The sequence below is a fragment of the Henckelia pumila genome, chromosome 3 (genome assembly GCF_033568475.1).
Source record: "Henckelia pumila isolate YLH828 chromosome 3, ASM3356847v2, whole genome shotgun sequence".
NCBI lineage: Eukaryota > Viridiplantae > Streptophyta > Magnoliopsida > Lamiales > Gesneriaceae > Henckelia > Henckelia pumila.
The window spans coordinates 18,587,680-18,608,855 of NC_133122.1; the positions used below are offsets into that span (position 1 = coordinate 18,587,680).

Here is a 21,176-nt window from a genome sequence, read left to right on the forward strand (position 1 = left end):
GTCGGTTTGGGTTCGGGTAGTCATATGCTATCCGAAATATCCGATCGGGTACCCGACTAATATTATTATTTATTAATATATTTTAAAATATATATATATGGGCTATTGTTTATTTGGTTTGGACTTTGTAATTGGATAAATAAGCCCAGTAGCCCATTAGTTTGATGTCTTTGCCATGAAAATAAATTTTCATCACATTCATAACATCAAGCTGGTGAATTGTTCAATCCTAAATTTTGACATACTTTCTTGGTGCTTCATGTAAATATTAATTTGTAGTGTTTTTTCCATTTTTTTATTTATTTCTTTAAAAATAAGAAACCCGAAATCGACCCGACCCGACCCAAACCCGACTTAATCGGGTACTCGACGAGGTTGTCGGTTTGGTTTCAGGTAGCGTAAAACACTACCCGATTAGTCGGGTACCCGACCCAAACTACCCGAAACCCGAACTATCCGACCCGTGCCCACCCCTACAATAATGCATGCGTTTTGAAAATTACGACAGATTTTAAAACACCGTCACAATTGCGATATTTATACTAAAGTGGTCGTAAATTTGAAAATTGAAAATATTATTGATATTAGCGACAATTTGTGCATAAAACGTCGCAAATTTGCGACGGTTTAGATTAAACCCTTGCAATGTGCGACGATTTATATTGAAACCGTGACAAATTTGAAATCCCCCAATAAATACGCGCGTGGAAATATAAATGTAGACATTATTTGAAATCCCCCAATATATAAACGCGTGAAAATATAAATGCAAAAATTTACTAACCGTCGTACAGTGAGTTCAATTATACACGCTGGATCATGAACAACATTTCTGACGGTTAGTAAATTTTCGTAGAAACTCGCGACAGTAAATTGCGACGGTAATGTATAAAACGTCGCATATGTAATTTTTGCAAGATCATATAAAAACCGTCGCATGTGTTTTTTTTTTTTAATTTCCGATTTCTTTTGCTGCGAATTTTTATATTCCGTAACAAAAATTGCAACGATTGTTTGAAACCGTAGTAATGGAGGCGTTTTTTTTTTTTTTTTTTCAATTTTTTAGTGGTTATTGTTTTTCTAAAACTTTGTTGCCACTATGTATTAAAGTTCTAGATATACTTGCACATATCGATAAACTGCTAAATGTGTGTTTGAGTAAATATTTTTTAATTAGTTATAGGTTTCAACTGAAAATGCAAAATTTTAAGTTTTCTTCACCACTCAGGAAGTAGCCCACGTGAGCATTGTTTAGTTCGGTGAATAAGATTCTATCTGCATTTTATAAATTTAAAGGTGAGATTTATCAATATATTAAGGTTTACTATTTTTTGATCTAACAAATATTGATAATTAAATCTTTAACCTTAAATACACCAAATGATAATGTCTATAAAAGTAGAATGATAATGTCTATAAAAGTAGTTGTCAGCTGGAAACTTTGGGTGGTGGGAAGTCAATATTAATGCTTGATAAGTGTTAAACTAACATTTAATTTACTTAAGAAGGTTTCCAAATAAGGTTCATTATGTATATATAAAAATCAATGCACATGGTCCAATGAATGCTATTTCCAACAACTGTGGTAGCTCATGTAGATATATTTACGATTTTAATAGAGACGATTATGAGTTTGGTCATGCCTCAAAGACAAGGATAATGCAATTATTAACCCATAATAAAAAAGAAGTGTGAGTTGATCAAGAATAAAAAAGAGGCTTAGTACATAATGGACATCGAAAGGGCAGTTACCAATACCATCATTTCAGTTCTTAGGATTTGATCACTCTCGCCGCCCACCATCGGAAGAGGTTACGCCACCGGTTATGTTTGCCAGAGCTAGATAGCCAATTAAAAAAAAAAACAAAAAGGCCGGAAATAAATAAACAAGGGAAAATTGCATAACTGCGCTGTGGAAGCAAAAATCCGATATTCATGATATCATAGTTCTAAAAATTATTAAGGGACTAAATTTTAATATCGAAATTTTTTTTTTTTAAAAAAAAGAAAACAAAACAAAAATGTAATATTTATAATATATCGCATAATGTTAATTTTGATAAACAAAAAGATGGTGTCTAATAGGTAAATTCTTTATATGTAGGAGAAGATGATGAACTTGAGACGACCATTCTTATTACGTACTCAACTCAGATATACTTCACGCTGATATAGGGTTGATGTGATGGTTGATATAAAAGTAATATTCTTGCGCTACGACTAATAGTTTATTTTTAATTTGAGTATATATGTGAATTTTTATCAATCTCACATGTCCGAAACGATTTTGGGCAATTGGATTTAATATTAAGATACTACTATTATGCTAGTATGAATTCTAACACAGAACTTTTATAAAATTAGCACACGTGCTTCTTTATATGAGTGATTGGTTGAGCACGCGCTACTCATACGACTGGATAAACATTTTGAATTTTTTTCACCAAATACCCTACAAAATATTGAAAATACGTATTTGATCCCTTGAAAGTATATTTTTTTATCAATTCAACCCATAATACATAATTTTTATTCAAATTCAATTATAAAATATTTATTAAATATTTTTAATTTTATTAATTATTAATTTTTTCATATTATTAATTTTTCTGAAATTTTTTAGATAATGTAAAAAAAAATTTTAATACATTAAATAATATTTCTAAATAAGTTTATTTATACAATTATTTTACTTAATTTAAGTATTAAAGTTTATTTAAAAAATAATTGAACCCATTACTTAATTTAATATAATAATAAAATTTACTATTAAAATATATTTTTCATATAATTAATATTTTTCATAGTTATTTAATTAAACTTTTATTTTTATTCAATTAAATATAAAATTATAAACAAAACTAATTTAATTATTTATTTAAATGTGATAATTTTCTATTTGTTATATCTCTTCAACTTATGATATATAATTTTCTTAAGATCCAATTAAAAAATATTTATTAAATATTTTCGTTTTATTTATTTATTATTTATTGCAAATTGCAATGTATTTTTTTGAAAATTTTAAATTTTGGTTAAATACAATATAATCCTAAATCGAAAAATTAATATCCATTAACTTATAATTCTGGTTTAATATTTTGGTATTTTTAGATACTTAAATCCTTGTTTATGAATGCATGTTTAATGAAAAATTTGAAAACAGGAAGTGCGTGTAATAAAATAATAATAGCAAGATAAACTAATAATTTTTTTAGAAATAAATTAATTAAGAATAATAATTTAAAATAAAAATAAAAATTAATAAAATGAAAAATGTTTGATTAATATTTTATAATTGGATTTTAATAAAAATTGAGTATTAAGAGTTGAAATATTTAAAAATTATACTTTTAAAAGGTCAAATATGTACTTTGGTGCAAATTAAAAAAAAAATCTTAAAGTGTTTGCCAGAACGCATGACTGCATGAGTAACATATGCTCAACCAATCATTCATATGAAAGACAAATATAATAATTTTATAAAATATCAAGATTTGAGATGGCTATTAAAAGTTTACAGTGATAAAATATATATTTATAATATTTTACAGTGATATTTCCCTAAAAATAACTTAACTAAAATATAAAAATCATTTTGCAGAAGTCTGCTATAGCCACAAAGGTATTAAAAATTTCATCATATATATCGTGACCCAATCCACTGTGGCTTCCACCCATACTCCCATCCGGAAATTTATTGTACCAAAAGTCAAAATTAGACTATAGCTTTCCCTATCCAATTGTACAACTTCATTTTAGCAAGGCACCATGACCGCTTAATTCGATATTAACTAGCAAGCGCACTAGGTCAAGTAATAGTAAAGTGAACAGAGAGTCCAAGTATCGATCTCACAGGGACTGTTGTCAATTTTCAAGATTTGATTATTTTACTTAATCTAGACAAAATAATATAAAAGAGTGTGAATTGAATAAATAAGAATTTAAAATAATAAATAATTATGAAATTAACTAAAAACAAGAACTCAATGATAATTCTAAATAAAATAAGTCAACCAAGACACACGCAGGTACGGAACAAACAATGTAACATGTAGTCAATTCAGGACTCAGATTTAAATCTTAAATTACGATGAATTCTCATAACTTGTTTAAAGATCTATTTATAAAACAATTAAATCTATTCAAATATTGTCGGATTAATTTTCATAATTTTAATCAAACTCAAATGCATTAGGAACTATGAGAATTCAGTTTGCACCTAAAACCGCACGATGAAATCGAGTACTATTTCTAGTCAATTACGTCGTGTCAATTATTAGAGTGATCGAAATCAATTCCTCCTCTGTCGACTTGGAATCGATTAACATGCAAGCAAACAATTGGTCAGTTCATTCAGCATAAGACAAATATAAATCTAATAATCAATAATATAAAACCAAATCTGAAAGATCACAAACAAACATCCAAGTTTTCTACATAAATTTGTTCGGCCCAATCACGCGGCCTTGGTTGAAGAAAAACTAATCAATAATTGAAAACAATAATCAAAAAATAAAAAAGAAAAAGAAGAAAGCCTTCAATCTCGAGCCGCCTCCTTCACGTGTTATGCGATCTGATATGCGGAACCCTTAATCTGATGAAAGAAGACTTATTTATACGCCCCAACTCTTCAAAAGATTGATTCCTTCTCGAACAAGAGTTTTCCAAAATTAAGATTCTGCACGCCCGTCTCGCTTAAGCGCATAAACATGAGCTCGAGCGAAAAATCTTCTGTTTTATTTTTTTCACGCTGCTCCAGGCTCGCTCGAACGCATAAACATGCGCTCGAGCGAGCAACTTTCTGCCCCAAAATATTTTTCCTTGCGAAATGTCTGAACCCCGTGCCACCTCTGTGCTTGGGTTCGTGCATCCTCCCTCTAAGCGCGCAGTTTTCTTGAAAAAAATCATATCTCGAGTTCTAGCCGTCGGATCGAGCCAAAATTTGGACATAAGCTTCAAACATCTTGAACTTCATTTTGAACGGTGAAGATCGGATTTGGATCTCTCAATCATTAAAAATGAATTGTTGACCATTGTTGCTCCGTAGTTCATTCTTATGTCTCTTCTATTGTTCCAAAAATCATGATTTCTTCAATATTTCTACAAAAATCAACCCGAAAAGTGAAATGCACATACATGCAATAAATTATGAATAAAACTTATAAAACACTATGAATGCATGCAAAATAAATATAAAAACAACACCAAAATATGCACACAAAATGTACTTATCAAATCCCCCATACTTAAATCTTAATTGCACTCGAGCAAGAAATATGATAAACAAACACACAACAAAAATAAAGTAGGAAAAATTCATGGGAATTAGCCTCCGATAAGTTCTATTGTCAACTAAAAAACACGAATTCTCTCAACTACACATTTGGTTTAGCGTGAACGTGTGCGTGTGCAATGTTATTTCAGCTACATGCAACTTAGAAAGAATCCGTTTTAAAACTGCTTAGCGAACTAATAACACATTAGTGCGAGAGTCACTCGCATGCATACATTCCTTCTAATTATCTCTAACACACTTTATTTGAGATTATTTTTACGTACCGCCGGATTGTGCACCCGACATTTTTAAATCTCAATAATTACCCGCAAACTTAGCTATAACTGTGATAAGATTCGAATTTCAATTCCCTCGTCTATATCTCAGATGGAGCAATAATCTCATTGAACCCGCAAACTTAGCTTCTAACCAAGCGATTATGATTTCAATCCCTTGTCAGAAACCCGGATGAAATTTTTATTAATTTTCCTAAGCCAAATTATTTATTTTAAAGAAAAATAACCTCATTTAATCCACAAACTTAGCCAATGACAAGGTAATTAGGATTTCAATTCCTTGTTCATGAACCGGATGAAGTTGAGTGTTTCAAAAAAAAAAATTCTATGTCACTTTTTCAAAAAATTTGGTGTGCCAAAGATCATAAGTGTAATTTGTTAAAGGATCATAGAATTCACATGACACAATTAAGATCACAAAACACCTAGTACCGTACAATGGTTAAACAGATAAAAACATCATCAATGGTTTTGCTACAATTCACTGGTCTAACATGAGTGCTTAAAAAAATATTCACAGATCAACCTACAATTTTTCATGTCAAGTCAAGAGCAAAACCAAAAAATTTCACAAAAATATAACTTCATATCATCATTGGCTCTCATTCATTATTCTACTTAACACACATGCAAACAACAACAAAACTGACACGAACTATATGCAAATAAACTAAAACATGACTGATGCAACACAAACACAAAAAAAAATAAAAATATAAAAACTAGACTCCCCCCATACTTATTCAAAGCATTGCCCTCAATGCTTTCGAAACAATGAACACAATTCAAGACGAATAATGAAAACAAAAATAACACTCCTCTGGTTATAGATTCGTCCGCTTTCTTCTCAGCGGTATGGGCGATAGCATAAGATTGGGTATAGCGGCAGGCATGGCAAACTGACATCGGAAAGAAGCAAAATTCAAATAAAAAGAAACATAAACCAAAAATAAAATAAAGATCAAGGTAAGAACACTATGTTATCTCCCAGTCAACGCTAAGTTTATAGTCTATCGCCAGACTATACATTAGCAACCATCAAAGAGAGGTTGCCGCCCATAGTAAGAATCATTCGACTCTACGTATGAGTCTTGATTTTCGACGCCCTCAATCTTGGAATGATATTGACTTTGTAATTTTGCCACTTCAACAATACTTAACATAAAATGATTATTTTGGGGAGAGACTCCGAATCTAGGCTGAAGCTCATCGAGGATGTAATACTGTGGAGCTGGCATCAATAGGAAGAATGAATCTTCAAGTGGTGTACGTATAAGAACCATTGACGAGGTCAAATCTTTCGCTTTGTATATTTTTTTCCTCCTCCACTGTCACGTTTGGCTCCTCTTCAATCAAAATTCCTCTAATAATATTTCTTCTTGTTTTGGCTCAATTACTTCATTTTCTTGACATATCTCAGAAAATGGTTCCATAAAAAGTTCAATCTGTTCATCTAAAAGACTCAAAGAGTTAATGCGGCTTTCTAAGAACTTATTTATCTCTGCCTTCTTTTTCACAATGTTTTTCAACTGAGCCACATAATCTTCAGAATGCCCTATACACTCTTTTTGAAGCTCAAATGGTTGGTTCGCAAAATTTTTGAAGTTGAATTTTGGAGGATATTGATGACTTCAACCCTGTAGTAAAGGATCACAATGCCATGAAATCTGCCATATCATTTAACAAGTGCATCGCATTGTTGTAATCTCTGCTGAACAAGTGACTGACAGTTGCCAAAACTCCATAATCTACCCAACTTCTTATTGTTTCATCCAATCCACCACAGAAAATCTAAGTTAGCGTGTAGTTTGACAAATCATGGTATCGAAATCTGTTTTCCAAATAATTGAATCTCCCCCAAGCAATATATAATGACTCCGAGTATTGTTGGGCAAACCTTGTGAACACCTGTCGATGATCCACAAGTAAAAAAATATTAAAAATTAAAAATTAAATAAAGGCAAGGAAAAAAATATAGTTTCAAGCAAATAATCTATCCTAATATTAACTAAACAGTCCCCGACAACGACGCCGAAAACTTGGCTGCTTAATTCGGTATTAACTAGCAAGTGCACTAGGTCAAGTAATAGTAAAGTGGACAGAGAGTCCAAGTATCGATCCCACAGGGACTGTTGTCAATTTTGAAGATTTGATTATTTTACTTAATCTAGACAAAATAATAGAAATGAGTATGAATTGAATAAAATAAGAATTTAAAATAATAAATAATTATGAAATTAACTAAAAACTAGAACTCAATGATAATTCTAATTAAAATAAGCCAACCAAGACACACCCAGATACGGAACAAACAATGTAACATGTAGTCAATTCAGAACTCATATTTAAATCTTAAATTACGGTGAATTCTCCTAACTTGTTTAAAGATTTATTTATAGAACAATTAAATCTATTCAAATATTGACAGATTAATTTTCATAATTCTAATCAAACTCAAATGAATTAGGAACTATGAGAATTCAGTTTGCACCTAAAACCGCACGATGAAATTGAGTACTATTTCTAGTCAATTTTACCTTGTGTCAATTATTAGAGTGATCGAAATCAATTCCTCCTCTGTCGACTTGGAATCGATTAACATGCAAGCAAACAATTGGCCAAATCATTCACAAGACAAATATAAATCTAATAATCAATAATATAAAACCAAATCTGAAAAATCCCAAACAAACATCAAAGTTTTCTATATAGATTTGTTCGGCCCAATCACGCGGCTTTGGTTGAAAAAAAACTAATCAATAATTGAAAACAATAATCAAAAAATAAAAAAAAAAGAAAGCCTTCAATCTCGAGCCGCCTCCTTCACGTGTTGTGTGATCTGATATGCGGAACCCTTAATCTGATGAAAAAAGACTTATTTATATGCCCCACTCTCCAAAAGATTTATTCTTTCTCGAATAAATGTTTTCCAAAATTAAAAATCTACATGCCCGTCTCGGTTTATGCGCTCGAGCGAGAAATCTTTTGTTTTATTTTTTTCATGCTGCTCCAGGCTCGCTCGAGCGCATAAACATGCCCTCGAGCGAGCAACTTTCTGACCCAAAATATTTTTTCCTCGCGAAATGTCCGGACCCCGTGCCACTTCCGTGTCTGGGTCCTTGCATTCCCTCTCAGCGCACGGTTTTTTGAAAAAAAATCATATCTCGAGTTCTAGCCGTCAGATCCAGCCGAAATTTGGACAGCAGCTTCAAACATCTTGAACTTCATTTTGAACGGTGGAGATTGGATTTGGATCTCTCAATCATTAAAAATGAATAGTTGACCATTGTTGCTCCGTAGTTCATTCTTGCGGCTCTTCTCTTGTTCCAAAAATCATGATTTCTTCAATATTTCTACAAAAATCAACCCGAAGAGTGAAATGCACACACATGCAATAAATTATGAATAAAACTTATAAAACACTATGAATGCATGCAAAATAAATATAAAAACAACACCAAAATATTCATACAAAATGCACTTATCACACCACTAGATGATTTCGGGTCATTTCAACCTACCTTTACATGCATTACTATTTACTTCCATGATAGTTCTAAAGATCATCATTTATCAAAACACCTAGAGAAATTATTCTGTTTGAAACATTCAGGCAGCAAATCTCTTGTGAATTCAGTTGGTTGGCACATAATAAACGTCGTTCAATCTACATTCCAAGAAATAAAGGTTCTGTTAGTTTGGACATGTACTTATAAAACGTTTTTATAAAATAATTTTTTAAAAACTTTTTATAAAATCTATCAAAAGTTGTTTTAAAAATAAATATGTGTTTAGACAACTATTGAAAAAAATTAACATTTCAAACTAATGTTGTTCATCTCTGCATTCCATAGTTTCATTCTAAAAACATCTAAAAACATATTTCAAGTGTTATTTAAAAACTATACTTGGAGAAAACTTTTTAAAAAATATTTTACAAAAACATTTTACAAAATATGAAAAACGTTTTTAAGGTACATGTCCAAATAAAGTCTTTGCCATTTTAGTAGCCTTACTTTCTTACTTTACAGTCTTATTACAAGTATTTTAAGAGTTTGATTGATGATCTTTTGATCAAAACTCACTAATCTGATTTTTATGATGACTTCTTGTTTGTGAAGATAACAAAGTCATCTTTTGTTGACCCTATATGACTATTTTTTTTTTGAAGATGACTAGAAGACATAGATTAGCTTGGATTAGGAGTTTATAGATTTTATTAATTGTAAATTGTAAGCTAGTAAACCAATAATTTGACACTGGTAAACTGTTAACTTTTATTGATAGAATTTTGACTATGATCAGATCTAAGTGAAGGGAAAAATCACTACTCTCATTTATTGAAAGTTTTTTTGTTTAACCTCAAACTATGTCACATTTTTGCTCTAGATATTTAGGTGTCATAATTTTGTCATTAAAAAGAGATCAAGTCGTTAAAAATTATATTATTATAAAGGAAAAACTGTAATTTTTGTCCTTTATGTTTGTCACTTTGTGATTTTGATTTTTTATGTTTTTATATTTCAGTTTTAGTCCTGCATGTTTCGATTTTTGTCGATTTTAGTCTTTTTTATTCAAAAATGCATACGTGGCACTATAAGCTTCAGCTCCACATCAGCACTAAATTGATGTCACATCAGCGCCACATCAGAAAAAAGACTAAAATTGCAAAAAATAATAATAATAAAGATATCGGACTAAAACTGAAATTTGAAAATATAAAGGACGAAACTCGCAAAGTGACAAACATACATGACTAAAAAAGCAATTTTTACTATTATAAATTATTATTTTTGCACGTTTTAATTTTATTATATATTTAATTCACTTATTATGTTTTTTTGTTGCTACATTTAAAATGAGAATTTGAATGCTTTAAATTTTATACATTTAAATGTGCACTAATGAAAAAAAAAATGGGGAAATTGCATATATCACCATTGTGAAATCTCGGGTTTGCTGATAACCCCCTATGAAATTTTTTTAAGCTAATAACCCCCTATGATTCTAGATTTATAGCATGCACACCCCTTTTGATTAAAAAATAACGAAAATACCCTTGACTTTTATGAACTCTTTAATTTATCATTTATTTTATGTAGGGGTATTTTTGTCATTTTTTAGCTGAAAAGGGTGTAGATGCTACAAATCTAGAATCACAGGGGGTTATTAGCTTAAAAAATTTTCATAGGGGGTTATCAGCAAACCCGGGATTACACAAGGGTGATATATGCAATTTTCTCAAAAATAATTTTTTATATAAAATAGTGTTCCAAACAATTTCTTGATCATTTTTAACTTTAAAATTGTTTTTTCTAAAACAGTTATCCAAACACATTTTTAAATATAAAAATATTTTTATAAAATAGTTATCAAACACATATATATATTCTTAAAACAAATTTCAAAACATTTTATAAAAAAATTTAATTTTTTTTTAAAACACGTCCAAACGAAGCCTAAATTTTAAAATATAGCGATACTTAAAATTTTAATCTTTTCCCTTTCACCAATTAAAGAAAACATATGATGCGCCTTTTATTTAGCATCAACTTCAATTTATTTCATACATTCATTTATAATGTGCATAAAATATTTTTGAAAATAATAATAATATAAATCAAAGTAACACAAAAATGGTGTATTGAATTCATTCTATTTGGGAGAGAATCAAGGAACATTGTTTGCATTTCATCAAGAATGGAAACTAATAAAATTAGCAGGGTTCTTACGTTAAAATAATAATGTATGTATATTATTATAGTATCAGGCAAGTTTTAAGTTATTACTTTATTCAGAGGGATATATGCATATATTTCTTACAAAAGAAATAGAAATTCCAATATTATAAATTTTTGGGTGTCGAATGTCGATACTAGAGAAGGAAAACAAAAGGGAAGAAACTTATAAATCTGAAAGATTTGAAGGATGCCGTTGCAATAAAAGAACATAATGCTATCCGTTGAGGGTTCATTTCAAGTTTTCAACCTATTTTTATAGTAATAAATCTAAGAATTTTCATTTATCAATATATGTGAAGTCTACTAAAAAAATAATGGATTCTATTTATAAAGATCGTTAGATGTATCTATCTTCATACTATAAAACGCGAATAATTCAAAACGGGCCAGTTTCTGTACGGTTGCCGGCAATGGCGGAGCTGGGATCCGAAATCCACCCGGGCTAGAAATTTTAACGAGAAACAAAGAATAATGCATAAGAATTAAAACGATGAGTAATACCTATTCATTGTAGCCTTAAAAAGCTTTTCATTAATAAGATCTTCAATAATTTTTTTGGAATCGTGTTTAAGATTTAAAAATTTTTGTTTGATATCACATCCAAATTTGTTTTCAATATGACATCATATCATCAACATGAGATCAATGCATAATCTAATATAAATAAAAATTTGAATGGAACACACAATTAAAATTTTTATGAAATCAAAAATTGCAATTCAAAAAAAAAATCATTTCATTGCAATGCAGTTACTTTTAAAATAAGCAATATCACAAAGTAAAAAAAAAAAATTAAAAAACAATAAGAATGAGTGAAAATACTATTAAAAGATCGGAGATTGATAGAGATGAAAGTTAAATTGAATTAAATCTAATCAAGAAAACAAGGTACGGAAAAGACTAGGAATGACAGCGGGTCGGGTTTGGGCAAACGCGAGACCTGCTCCGCCTCCCCATGGACCCGACCCGCCCCGTGAACTCAGCGAGTCCAATCCGGATTAGACCCGTTGAACCCGTCAAATTTTATATAATTTAAATTTTATTAAATAAAAAATTTAAATAAGTTAAAAAAATTAATTAAAAATCATTAAATTTATTTTTCAAATTTATATTAACAATGTTTAGGATAAAAAATATTCTCAAAATTAAAATGTATCATTTTTTATTTAATTAATAATTAAAAATTAAATAAATTTTATAATAATATATTTTCATATTAAAAATATCATGATATATTAAAATTATTTCAAGGGTGAATTGTGATAAAATACCCATGGACAAACAAAAGTTTATGGATAGTCCCTGTGTCAGAAAAAATGAGTTTGCACTACCTATTTCATTAATTTTTTATTTTAAACTCCCTAAATATATAATACATTAAAATTTAAAAGTTAAATTCTCTAAATACATTATACAAACCTTATACAATTTCTTTATCTACATCACGATTCCAACTCCCTCCTCTCTCCTAAATCTCATCGCCGTCACCTTCTTCTCGATCAACTTTCCCACTTTCAAGTCACCCCATTTCCGTCGATTTCTACTCATTTTACCATATCCCCAATTTTTCTTGACATCCCCACACAAGAATTCTCATGAACGCTGGAAAATTGGGCAAGAAGGCAGACGATAAGCAACCCTAAATTGGAACTCTTGAATCCATCTTCATTTTTTAGGAGTCGAGTTCGAGGTTTGTAACACAATCTGGGCTGAATGCTACGAAAAATCAAAGAAGCTTCAAGCAGGTTTCATCGTTGATTAATTGGAGAAAAGCCTTGTTGTCTGTCGGTAGAATGGAATCCGGAGTTGGGTCTTCTTCCAACCTTGTGTTTTTAGGTACCTGTAAGTGCAAAGGTCAACTTTTTGTCATCTCAAATTTTAGTGGATGTAGTTTGGAGGATATATTTTTGAGCTTGTCTAGCAAATATGAAGAAATAAATCCTCTGTCAATGTCATTACAATACCTAGCTCCCCAGCACAAGATGTACGTTACCTTAAATGATAACGATGATGTCCGTAATATGATCCATCTTCACATGTGTATGAAGCTGAGTATGATCGAATTGAGGGCTGAGTTGAAAGATCAGATTCGAGGAGGGTTCAATATGGAGAGGTAAAATACATTTTTTCCTTCATTATTCTGCCCTATGACCTTATTAGTGTTGATTTTTTATAATCGGTTTGATTCTGTAATTCATGTGAAGCATGAATTTGCACGTGAAATTGTTTATACATATTTTAGTTCAAAATATTAATTTTATAACTCTATATTAGTTGGTTAGTCCTTTATGAAACATGATTGAGCTAATAAATTATTTGTACATCTTTAAGTCTTTTTTCAATCATGATGATGCGTATGAAAATGTTTCTACATTTTTAAGTTCGAAGTAGTAGTTTTATATATGTGCAATACATTTTTCGTAGTATGTTGAATTTTGAATTTATGAATATTAAATTCATAAGGGCTGAAGAAGATGACACACAATCTAGAAGTGATAATGAGGTTGAACAAATCCACGTACAAAATTCACTTGAATCTTGGTTACATTGCATTCACGGGCAAGGGCAGACATTTAAGGATGCTACAGAATTTCGAACGTATATTAAAAATTATTCTGTTGCAACTCGACGGTCATTTTGTTATAAGAAAAATGATAGCAAGAAGATTAATGTTGTTTGTAGTGAAGTAAATTGCAAATGAAGAATTTATGCTTTTAGACATAAAGTAGACAATCTATTTGGTATTCGAAAGTGCAATTTACAGCATACATGTGGAGAAGATAATTTATGTGGCAGAGGACATCCAAGAGCTGATGCAACTTGGGTTGCAAATTTGATGAAAGAAAAATTAAGGGCAGAGCCATCTTATCGTCCATCTTTATTGTTGAAAGATATACATAGGAATTATGGAGTAGAATTAGAGTACCGCAAGGTTTGGAAGGGCAAGGAATTAGCGATGCATGATATCTATGGTACTGAAAAGGATTGTTATGATAAGTTGAGATGGTATTGTCGTAATGTTCGAGAAACAAATCCAGGAAGTGTGGCAGAGTACGAGATTGATGCTTTAACTAATAAATTTAAACGTTTATTCATTTGTTTCAATGCATGTGCCAATGGTTTTTCCACAGGTTGTAGACCAATGATTTTTTTGGATGGCACTCATATCAAAAACAAGTATAAAGGTAGCATCCTAGTTGCTGTGGGAAAGGATGCTAATGATAATCTTTTTACATTGGCATATTCTGTAGTGGATGCCGAGAATGATTGTAACTGGGAATGGTTTTGTATTAATTTGAGAAGTGTTCTGCTTTCACAACATATCAGTGGATTCGAAAATTTCACCTTCTTCTCTGATAGACATTCTGGTATCATCAAGGCTGTTAATTTATTATTTCCTGGTAGTCACCACGCTTATTGTTTGAGGCACTTGGTGGACAATTTTGTGAAGCAGGTTAGTAATTATTTGCAATATGAATTTCTAGAAGTCTATTTTTTTTTCAATGTTAATAATGCATTAATTTTGTTGTTATTGTAGGTTATGCGAAGCTATCCGCTACACAACAAGAAGCATTGGTCTTCTGTGTTTAAAAAGGCTTCATATGCCCCTTCTCATCAGGAGTTTATGCAACACATTAACAATATCTCATAATCCATGCCTCTTGCAAGAAAGTTTATTACAAATTCAGAACCTGAAAGTTGGGCGAATGCTTTGTTTCGTGGAAAACGTTGGGGTGTCATGAATAATAACATGGCTGAATCTTAGAATAATTGGGTTAAACCAGCACGTTATCTTCCAATTGTGGGTATGGTGGATGGTATACGTGTTCAAATCATGAACATGATGCACCAGCGTCGTGAAACAACCTTAGCCATGGTTCAAGAATTAAGCCCAAAGAAGGAGAAAACTCTTACAAGCACATATATTGAATCTCGAAACTTGATAGTTCACAGATCATGTGGTTCAAAATTTGAGGTAGTTGATGGTGATAAATCATTTGCTGTTGATTTGAATGATTGAAGTTGTTCATGTAGGGCTTGGGAGATCAACATGTTACCGTGCAAGCATGCTTGTGCAGCTATTAAGTCGAAGTCTTTGTCGTTATATTCTTTCTGTTATCGGTATTTTCACATTGATATGTATCGTCAAGCGTACAAAGGAATTATTAATCTCATACCTACATTTGACATGAATGAAGACAGTATTGGTGAAGGATCTATAATCAATGCTCCTGATGTACGCAGTCAACCAGGTCGTAGGAAGACTAAGAGGATACCGTCCCAGGTTGAAACACGTGTTGCAAAGTGTGGTCGTTGTCGTAAGCGAGGGCATAATAGACGCAGTTGCAAAGAAGCTATAGAATAGGTTTTTTTTTATACTTTTCCTTGAATCAGTCTTACTGTTTAGTGCAGTTATATGTCTTGCTTGCTTAGTTATTTTGCTTTCTAACATAGATTATATGACACACACTATTGACATACACTGTGTTTACATTTTCACAGGAAGAAGAGGATGAATGAAGTACAATCATCCGTGGATTTACCAAAGAAGAGGCATACACGTTCTGGTCATAGCATTGGTGGTGTTTTGCTTTGATAGCCTCATTTTGATGACATTTTCTGGAAGTTTTGTTTTGAGGGATTCAAAACAAAACTCTTGTGTTTTGCTTTGATAGCCTCAAGTAGTTGGACTCTTATTTGTGGCTTAATTTCTGAGAACATTTTTGATTTGTGGACAAACTTTTGTGTTGTTATATTAAGTCGAATTTGTATTCTGGAAATTTTTTGATATTATTGTGTTTGATTTTTTTCTGTGTTATTAGGTTGATTAATGTGATGGTGTGTGTCTGTGTTTTTTAGCACCATAGTTTTTTTTTTTACAAAGTACAATAGCATGTTGAATTTGAGACCAAAAAATAAGTACAAATATAGCTAAATTAGGTATAGTAATTTCTAATATAAGGTACCCTTGAACCCAAATTGGGTATACAACTAACAAACAATAAGTTTTTCAAATATGACATCCAACTTATTACTAAAATGAAAGATTAGTTTCATTTATCAATGTCTCATTAGAACAATGAGAAGAACTAGAAGGAGAACAACTGCAATGAAAAAACATGAACAACCGAAACAACAACATATTCGTGCAATGTAAACACCCATCATGTCGTTGCTTTTAGGGAGTTGGTGATCAAGCTGCTCAGTTAAACCAAGTGCCGAGGTGGATAATGATTGTTGATCCGGTGATTCACCATAACTTGGATTCATTGTTGTGCTCTTGTTGGAATTTGTCGTGGTGTCGTGTATATCACCATGATATTCATCACACCAATAAAATCGATTTTTGTGTCGAAGATCGCAAGGAAAAATGTAATAATACTTTCCCGGTCGGGTAGCTCGAGTTCCAGCTTGTCTTAAAATCATTTTCCCGAAACCACATTGGCACTATGGTGCATCCTTGTACTCCATTCTGCAACCGTAATTCCTTTGTGAGATGAGAGGACGATGTTCAAAAATATTTGAAGAAACACATACCTGGAGTACAAGGATGCATCTGTACCTTTATAAGAGATCAATTGTACCCAATGGGCATGCATCTGTACCTCGTAAATTTGTTATGAGTACTTGTGAGATTCAATACTTTGGATTTGAAATTATTCACCCTTGTCCTATCTAAAACTCAGATATTTAAGTATGTGAAACATATTTCAACATGTCATTACGTGCATTGGATATTTGTGGTCACTACATGAAGTCATATCATATACATTCTTGTACTAGTTACAATGAAGTTCAAAACTTGTTTCATACTATAGAGCACAATCCATAAATAATTCTAGTAATTTCAAAGAATTTGATCACATGTTTCATACTTATGTAAACATATCATATACATGAATGTGTTCGACTCATATTCATATATACTCGATGTTGTTCTCGATTTACTCTCATGTGTACTGAATTTGAAGCTAAATTGTACCTATTATTCATGCATCTGTACCTCGTAGGCTCATGATGCGTACTTGGAAAATTAAATTATCTACAACCGGTCAAAAATTACTGAGTGTGCCTGGTTTCCAAGGATCTGTACCTTTAAAAAAGATCAAGTGTTCCCAATAGGCATGCATTTGTACCTCATAAATTTATTACGATCAAGTTTACCTATTATGCATGCATTTGTACCTAATATGTCATATGTACCTGCACTAAATAGAGTTTGTAAATACTCGTACATTCAAACTACTACATGGAATACTACAAGCATTAATATTTTTAGTCAATTACATGGAATGAAAATTTTGAAATGTGAAATTGGCATATGGCTATCACCGTCAAAATGAAACCAAAACCAAAACCAAAATGTGCATATGCATGCCACCATCAAAACGTGCATATGTTTGTCACCATCAAACATTCACACAACTAATAACTATTTCAGTAATCCATTCGCATCGGATAATATAGAGGCTGCAACACGGGCTTGATAAGCACTCATCGTGACATCTTTTTGATACTCCCACATTATATCTGTGTCACGTGCCAAGCACTTGACCCATATGCATGTATAGACGCCGCATTCAAGTGTGTCACCTTGATCACGACACGCTACTCTCACCAATGACTCGTTGTCCACAACAAAACCTGATTGAGAGCGGGTGCATCCAGCCAAAAACGTAGCCTGCAAAAGCTATATTTTTAAAAAACTGATTCTCAATATCAAATATACAATGTAAAATGGTCATAGTGTTTACTCACATAAACGGTGGCAGTTCCATTTGCAGTTGGGTCACGCATTGAGTTCCAAATTCTAAATACACCGTCGGAAGTTCTATAAACAAATAGAAACCAATGCCACTTTTCATTCAGAGGAAAAATTATATATTTACATCTTCTAAATAGTTCCTCATTCAACATTTGAAGTCTTCCCCTCGTGTAAACTGTCAGACTGGCAAAAAGGCGGCATAATCATCATCGCTACGCAACTTACATCTACTGCCTCTTTTCTTCAACTGAGAAAAGACTTCCTTCTAACAAACCACACAAACCAAAGCCTCATATTTGTGTCCATGCAAAACATGATCATAATAATATCAAAATATTTGGATTTCTACGAACCTGAACTGTTGTGTCTATGCAAAATATCTCAGACCCATTTTCCTTACTCTTTTTTTGCATAATCCGCATATAAACATTAATGATTTCGAAATCAACAGGTTTACCAAACATAAATTCACAAAACTTTTTTCCTTCTAAAAATACTGCGTCTTCCTCCCAAATGATGACACTGTATATAAGAATGTACATGTATTTTTGTATTAAAACATCAAAATATATACATCTATATATATTAGAAACCAAAATCAAAATTATTAAATAAAGAACGTACTTCAAAGCCTCCCTAGAAAGATAGTTTGCCAATAAATTTTTCTCTTCCTCAGTTGCTTCTTCATGGCCACATTAATCGAGTCTATCTTTGTATCTCAGTAGATCATCCTCTACTGGACTATTGCTATTATCATCAATACACTCAATTATGTTATCCTACACAAGAACACAATTGAAAAAAACATAAATTAAATGGTTATTATATATATATATATATATATATATATATATATATATATAGATACAGTATAACATAAACTACGATAAATTGATAGTCAAACCAGCTTTTTGCACTTCCTCTTAGGTCTGGGCGTCGAACTAGGCGGTGTCACAAACATCGGTGATTTTCTTTTCTTCTTGCGATCAACCCTTGTCCTCACCGTATCCACAATTGAAGATTGAATAGCTGGGATTTGCTCAACTCCTACCCCAAGAGTGTTATCTTTGACCGCATCAAAGGTAGAGTTGGAACTCATAACTTTGCTATTATCACCACTTTCATAATCATATTCAGATGCTAACACATCATCTTTTTCCTTCACCACATCAGAGGTAGCACCACAACTCACACCTTTGCTATCATCACCTATTTTAGAATCATTTTCAAATCCCACACCATTGTACGCTCCAACCTCATTAGAAACATAGCTCAAACCTTTGCTATTGTCACCCGTCTCAGAAACATTCTCACAGCCTACCATTTCATTTTTTTCAGGAGTACCAGCACATATCATACCTTTGTTCAAATCAGAGGTGCCAGAATCATCATTTTCTTTATCACCTCTTACGTCATCATTGTTTTCTTTTTGAATATCAGTAACAACATTCAACAACAAAGCATTAATCTGACTCGAATCACATGATACATTTCTTGAATCAGTACCTACACCCTCATTAATTTCTTTCTCCATTTCATACAAATTAACCTGCAAGTAAAACATGTAATCAGTTCCAAGATCAACAAATAATCATTCCAAAATTCAATTAAAATAAATTATCTCATATCATTTCGTTTCATTTCTTCATTCAAAAATATCTGAAACAATATCATTCAACACAAACTATGAAAAACTAAATCAACCTCGTCCTCATCTTTCTCAGAAGTCTCGTACTCCTCGATCACAACTCCACACTCATTTTTACTCTTCAATTGAAAATCTGATCCAAACTCGTGAACTTCTTTATCAACAAGAATTTTTTGCTTCTCGCAATTCCTCAATTCAACACATAACAGCTTCTTTATCTCGTCCACTTCTTTTCTCACAATGTTATCCACCCTTATTGAATCAATGTTAACTTTTGTCGGCTCCAAAAACTTTTTTTCCTCATAAAATAGATATATCGAAAGAATCTGTATCATGGAAATACAAAAAAAAGAAAGAAAAAAGTGTCAATTCAAACAAGATTTAAAATGACATAAACATATTGCATCCTTAACAATTACCTTCGTTGAATCTATAGATTTCAACAATGATTCGGCTTTGGCAGTCTTCAAAGGAATCTTACTGTCACCCCATCGAAACAACCGAGGGAACATTTTTAAACTACGAGGAACAGCCAATGAAGGAATCCTTTCATACACCCAAGCCTAAAAATAAATCAGTAGTATTTAATAGATAGAAAACATAAGACAATATAAACTAAACAGAAACAATACGTACCATCAACCCAACAGTGCATCCATCTAAATAACTTTTACTTTCGATGTTGCGTATTGATCGACAAAGATATCGAAATGCAGCATCGCCCCAAGCATAGTCAAAAAATGTGGTCAAGTCATCGAGATAAGGGAATATAAAACTAGGGGTATAATAATTCCCCGTAGAAAATATTACACAATTGAATATGAACAAGATGTAAAGTCTGACAAAATCATCAATCTCTGACCCACTGTCACTACATGCAAGAGAAATAAGTTTTTCATGGATTTCGGCTCGCTTTGCTCTGCCCAGATGTCCTCCAAATTGCCGAGCAAGAAATTTAGACTCCATTTTCAGATCCAAATCCACTGGTTGGCCAAAATTTTGCAAACCAAGAATAACTGAAAACTCGCTTGGAGTGAAAGAAATCTTAATATCATCACCCACAATCAAAGAGCATGAATTAACCTCAAATCTATTCAAGATGAAATCAATCCTACGGCTGCTGGTTGCAAGTTCGGGCATGTCCATCCAATTACCAAGAGGAGTATCTGTTATCCTAATCCTATGTTGTTTCCCTATTTTTGGTTTTAATTATGTCATCACATCTTTAAACATAATAGGAGAGCATCGACTACAATATTCTTTAACACTTTCTTTCTTCGCAAAATCATCAATTTTTTTTTTCCTTCAATAACAATTCCTAAATAAATACAAACAACAATAAGATACAAAACTTACAAATTTATACATAATCAGTAAACAAGAAATCAAAAAAATCAATTTCAGTATCAAAAACATTTTTAACAAAAGTAATCATTCACTTTAAATT

General features: G+C 31.7%; 2 protein-coding genes across 3 annotated transcripts; one reads left to right on the forward strand and one right to left on the reverse strand.

Moving 5' to 3' along the window:
- The first annotated feature begins 13,108 nt into the window (after positions 1 to 13,108).
- LOC140888179 (uncharacterized) lies at positions 13,109 to 15,681 on the forward strand. The gene is made up of 4 exons (XM_073295867.1): positions 13,109 to 13,428; positions 14,034 to 14,769; positions 14,854 to 14,936; positions 15,351 to 15,681. The coding sequence occupies exons 1-4, from the start codon at positions 13,109 to 13,111 to the stop codon at positions 15,679 to 15,681; spliced, it is 1,470 nt and encodes a 489-aa protein (XP_073151968.1).
- A 2,043-nt stretch (positions 15,682 to 17,724) lies between these two features.
- On the reverse strand, positions 17,725 to 20,889 carry LOC140893419 (uncharacterized). Of its 2 annotated transcripts, XM_073302490.1 has the most exons (8): positions 20,813 to 20,851; positions 20,366 to 20,712; positions 20,149 to 20,292; positions 19,786 to 20,055; positions 18,986 to 19,630; positions 18,706 to 18,860; positions 18,075 to 18,147; positions 17,725 to 17,997 (listed from the first exon to the last, which is right to left on the reverse strand). In XM_073302490.1, the coding sequence occupies exons 2-6, from the start codon at positions 20,693 to 20,695 to the stop codon at positions 18,777 to 18,779; spliced, it is 1,473 nt and encodes a 490-aa protein (XP_073158591.1). In that variant the 5' UTR covers positions 20,696 to 20,712; positions 20,813 to 20,851; the 3' UTR covers positions 17,725 to 17,997; positions 18,075 to 18,147; positions 18,706 to 18,776. The 2 variants fall into 2 exon arrangements, with proteins under 2 accessions (XP_073158591.1, XP_073158590.1); XM_073302489.1 differs by having other exon boundaries at positions 20,366 to 20,889.
- Between the last annotated feature and the right edge of the window lie 287 nt (positions 20,890 to 21,176).